At 42.5% G+C, this 4,500-nt stretch overlaps 1 protein-coding gene across 2 annotated transcripts; it reads right to left on the reverse strand.

Annotated features, from left to right (window-relative positions):
- Positions 1–643: 643 nt before the first annotated feature.
- LOC103461330 (seizure 6-like protein) lies at positions 644–3,866 on the reverse strand. Of its 2 annotated transcripts, none has more exons than XM_008403641.2 (5): positions 3,639–3,866; positions 2,774–2,965; positions 2,024–2,218; positions 1,073–1,108; positions 644–775 (listed from the first exon to the last, which is right to left on the reverse strand). In XM_008403641.2, exons 2-5 carry the CDS (start codon positions 2,961–2,963, stop codon positions 663–665), a joined length of 534 nt encoding a protein of 177 aa, XP_008401863.1. In that variant the 5' UTR covers positions 2,964–2,965; positions 3,639–3,866; the 3' UTR covers positions 644–662. The 2 variants fall into 2 exon arrangements, with proteins under 2 accessions (XP_008401863.1, XP_008401862.1); XM_008403640.2 differs by having other exon boundaries at positions 645–781; positions 3,639–3,864.
- Positions 3,867–4,500: the final 634 nt, after the last annotated feature.

Here is a 4,500-nt window from a genome sequence, read left to right on the forward strand (position 1 = left end):
TATATATATATACATAACAAGACATAACAAGACAAGATATAAATTACAAGACACCCAATCAAGTCATCCTGGGACATCTACAGTTTCACAGCAGCTTGTCAAAATGTGTGTGAACTTTAGTGTGGCACATTTTTCAGGTCTGGAAAAACAAATTTCCAGACCTGAAATTTGTTTCAGGTCTCGAAGTGGACTTCACAATTATCACATGAAAAAAAAGTTTTTTGTTGTAATGTGACAACATGTGAAAAGTTCAAGGGATGTGAATACTTTTGCAGGGCAATCTATCTGACTGGACGTGTTTATGGAGTTACTTTGGGTCATGCTTGTTGTGAAATATATTAGAAATGAATTATATAAAAATGTAACTCCTTTTACATGGACTATTGTCATTCAACTGCACATTTAAAATGTACATACAGAACAACGTTTCGTTGCAAGACTCCAGCAATAATAGATAAACAAATAAAATAATAAATAAAAACATGAAAACTAGTTAAAATAATAAAACGTATCAATAGAAATATAAACGATAAGAAGGTCAAACATTAGTCTAAGTCTTACTTTAGCCCTGGGTGATAAAAAAGGGAAACTTGAACCCGGAGCCTTCCTGTGTTTATCTGAGCCGTTTTGTCACAGTGATTCTCAGTCCAGGAATTTTGGACTCACCTGGTGACGTAGACATAGGCGCCTCCCAGCAGCACAGACAGCAGCAGAACCAGGATGAAGATGGCTAGCGCTACTTTTCCTCCATGCAGAGGGGAGCCTGCCGTCGCCTCTGCAACTGACACCCAACAAATGAATGATGCAGGATTAATAAGAGAGCATCTTCCAGAAAATAAGTAGTCAGGCTGAAGGGGGTTCAGGAAATGCAAGTGAATGAAATGGATAAACGCTGGTAGTGGAATAAACACACATATGGCAAATGAAATCTGTAGATGAAACATACCCAGAGGGAGGAATGCTGGTTTTATGAAACACTCCCCCCCCTCCCCCCCCCCTTTCTTTGTGACTTTTGATTTATCTGTCTGCTAAGAAAAAGTGTTCACTTCTCACCACACAGACAGACACTCACCTTCCAAAGCATGGTTGCCAAAGCAGTCACGGTTAGCTGAAAAACATCATTCTGTCAGTCAGGGCATATGAAAACTGACATCACACAGACTGTTTCTTTTTTATAGTCTGTATTTTCAACAAAGCCTCTCCTCCAGGTTCACATTCAGTCTTCTTTTTTTGTACTATGCCTGTCAAGTCAGTTAAAAATTTACGTCAAAAATAGAGAAAACATCCACGCAATGTGCTTTCTAAACGCATTTTTTACTGATACATTTTCTGTCACTTATCTTCATCTCCTGCCCTCTTAGATCATTTGAAAACTGTTTTATGCCTGATAATATACTTTTTGGCGATAGTGAATGGAAGCAGCTGAAAATCTCACTTTTCCACACATGATCAGTTAATGTTTTACTCATTAGGATTTAACCGCCCCACATTGATGTAGTTGTGATGGGACTGGATTAAAATGCTTAATCGAGTTAATTGGAGGGTCTAATAAAAAAATAAAAATGTTCAAATCAAAACTCTTTCTTCTTACTAAATTAGTAAATAAATTGACATATGAGCTCAACAACAAAGACAATTATTGTTTTTAATATGATCTGTTATTTGATGAAACTGTCAGTTGATGAAACTGACAAAAAAGCAATTAATCAGCAATTAAACAATTAAGTTTAATTGCTGATTAAACTTAAATAAAAAATTTAAGTTTAATTTAAATAAGATTTAACTGGATTCATGTGATAGAAAAGACCTGCAGAAAAGTGACAAAACCTGAAGATGAACAGATGACCTCAGTTCAGTCTCATACTGAACCTCAGATATCTGTATCAGTGAAAAAAGTGGATCAGTGCATCCTTAAATTAGTTTTTACAGGAAATGTGAAGGGCATGTTCTGTAACAACTGGAAATGCCCCTCACATCTTTAAACCTACAGATTACGATAAAATCAAAAAGACCAAAATCTCACCCTGGCAGAGTGGAAGAGGGCCACTCCAAAACGAAGGGTTCCCGATTATGCACTTAATGGCCATCTCTCCTATGAGCTCATAACCTTGGTAACAAACGAATGTGAGTGTCTCGCCGGGCAAGTACAACCTCTTGGACAGGATCTGATAGCCGTTGTCAGGGAGACCGGGGTTATCACAGGAAACAAATTCCTCAGCTGGAGGAGAAAAACACGACAAACACTAGCAGGAGGGATTTTGGCGTTTCTCAACCCCAAATTAGGAATTTTCTGTGTGTGTGCGTGTGTGTGTGTGTATGTGTGTGTCGTAGCGGCACAGACAGATTTGACAGCCTCTGACTAAGGTGACATGAGTCATGGATAATCTCCACCCCCTCCTCCAGGTGGCTGAGGGCTGATTGGTACGCTCTATTAGCATTTCATTTAAATATCAAACACTTGACACCTACATTAATAGCCCTGAAAAATACACACAGTCCACACATTATCAGGCCCAGGGTGAAGTGTAAAAGCAGCTCAGACTATGGCTCGCATTAATGCTGCAAAATAAAAAGAGAGAGAGAGAAATAAAACAGAGAGAGAGAGAAGGACTCACACAGACCCAGTCGTGTCAGATGGCTCTGCAGCAGGAAACCAAAGCTCCTCTGTTCTCCGTCTTGTGCAGGCTTCCAGTGGTCAGACTGTTTCGTTTCTACGTGTTTAACCGTTTCTCTCTAACCGACCGGCCCAGGGCGCTCTGCGTCAGATACTCACACATGCAGTGAGGGAGTCGAGACGTCCACACGGGCGTCCCCGGCTCGCGGCCGTAGCAGGTGATGGTGGCGCCGCCCTGCATGACGAAGCCGGGGCTGCAGCTGTACTGGATGGTGGTGCCGACCAGCAGTTTGGGGTCGGACAGGGTTCTGGTGGAGTGCTCCACGTGGCCCGGGTCGGAGCAGTACATGACTGAGAGGAGGAAATAAAACCACATCAACTTCTGAGCGGTGACTTGATCAGCGGTAAATGGAAGTAGTGTAATTTTCAAGTGGTGAAGAAAACTGTTGGATCTCAGTATTAGACCTGAGTGAAGCTGCCCCCCCCCACCTTCTTCAAATCAGACAAAATTGGTGGCAAAAGTTTGTGCTACGTTTGTGCCGCTATCGTTTTAAAGACATTAAGAAATGTTTCCAGAGGTCACGAAAGGTCATCCAGTCCCTCATATCTTCTTCAAATCAGGCAAAATTGGTGCCAATCAACTTGACTGAGTTTGTGCAGCAAAACTTTTTGTTTGTGCTGCTTTGGCTTTGAAGTTCAAAGGTAATTTTGATTTAGTGAAAGTGAGGGGGGCTGGTTAACCTTTAAGCTTTCATTAATATCTTCAAACCACAAAGCACAAACAACAACTTTTGCTGCACAAACGTAGCACAAACTTTTGACACCAATTTTGTCCAATTTGAAGAAGGTGGGGACCCAACTTCACTCAGGTAGATATTAGGTTACAATGTATAAAAAGACAATACTTGTTCATCAATGTCTGACATTAAATCAGTCCATTTCCTTTTTTTTTAGAGAATTGGTAAAGTTATTCTAAATTCAGAAGGTTTCCCAATTATGTGCTAAAACACTGAAAAGAACTGACTCTTTTCACAGAAGGGGGGCTGAGAGCTCCAGGAGAGGTCCAGCTGGCAGGTGAGGGTCTCCCGTCCCACCAGGTCGTACCCGGGGTCACACTGGTAGGTGATCCGAGCTCCTCGCACCAGCGCCACGTGCGACGTCGTCTTCCAGCCGTTCTGGATCTCGGGGAGGTCGGGACAGGAGTCGTTCCGGGAAACCTCTGAGAAGAGAGATCAGAGACAACAGCCTGATTAACTGTCTCTCCTCTCTGACAGTGTCAGCCGCCGAGGTCCATGATTGGCTGTAATGAGACGTTTCCATCTCCGTCACTGTTAACGTGGGTCAAAAAGTCAATGTGATCAGAAGTGCTACAGCTGATTATGACACGATGCGGTGAGAAGACGGATGGATTCATCAGGCAATTACTTCACCGCGAATCAGATTGATGGATTTCATCTGAGCCAGGCCGTCTTTGAATATCACCTCTGTGCTGATCTCACATCAGGACGGCCTCGTAGAGAATAGCTGACAGTTTTTTTTGTATGTTTATCAAGATTAGGATTTCAATGTGTTTTTCTGTTACTAGGAAAGCAGAACATTTCAAGGCCAAAGTCACCAAATTGGCGTAAACCAGTGGTTCCCAAAATTTTTCTCCTGGGCTCCCCCAGTGGTTTCCAAGAGTCCAAGAGCAGAGTTAGACTCTTGCTTTCCAGTTGGATGATGTGTGTGAGCCGAGAGTGGGGTGGGGGGAGGGGTGTTCTCGGGAGATTCTTAGAGATTCCCAGTTATACTCTTCCATCCACTCAACACCCCCTCACCCCCTAGCGCACACAGCGTTCATCGTTGTTTTGTTGTTTTTTTTCCATTCATCCATATCGCTTCTCGCG

The sequence above is a fragment of the Poecilia reticulata genome, unplaced genomic scaffold (genome assembly GCF_000633615.1).
Source record: "Poecilia reticulata strain Guanapo unplaced genomic scaffold, Guppy_female_1.0+MT scaffold_1085, whole genome shotgun sequence".
NCBI lineage: Eukaryota > Metazoa > Chordata > Actinopteri > Cyprinodontiformes > Poeciliidae > Poecilia > Poecilia reticulata.

Bases quoted from the DNA above. Each gene is read 5' to 3' on its own strand.
- LOC103461330 (XM_008403640.2), bottom strand. From the start codon at position 2,963: ATGTACTGCTCCGACCCGGGCCACGTGGAGCACTCCACCAGAACCCTG. The intron at 2,219-2,773 runs GTGAGTATCTGA...TTTCTCCTCCAG, and splicing joins TCGACTCCCTCACTGCATGT to CTGAGGAATTTGTTTCCTGT. The intron at 782-1,072 runs GTGAGTGTCTGT...GTTGGGTGTCAG, and splicing joins TGGCAACCATGCTTTGGAAG to TTGCAGAGGCGACGGCAGGC.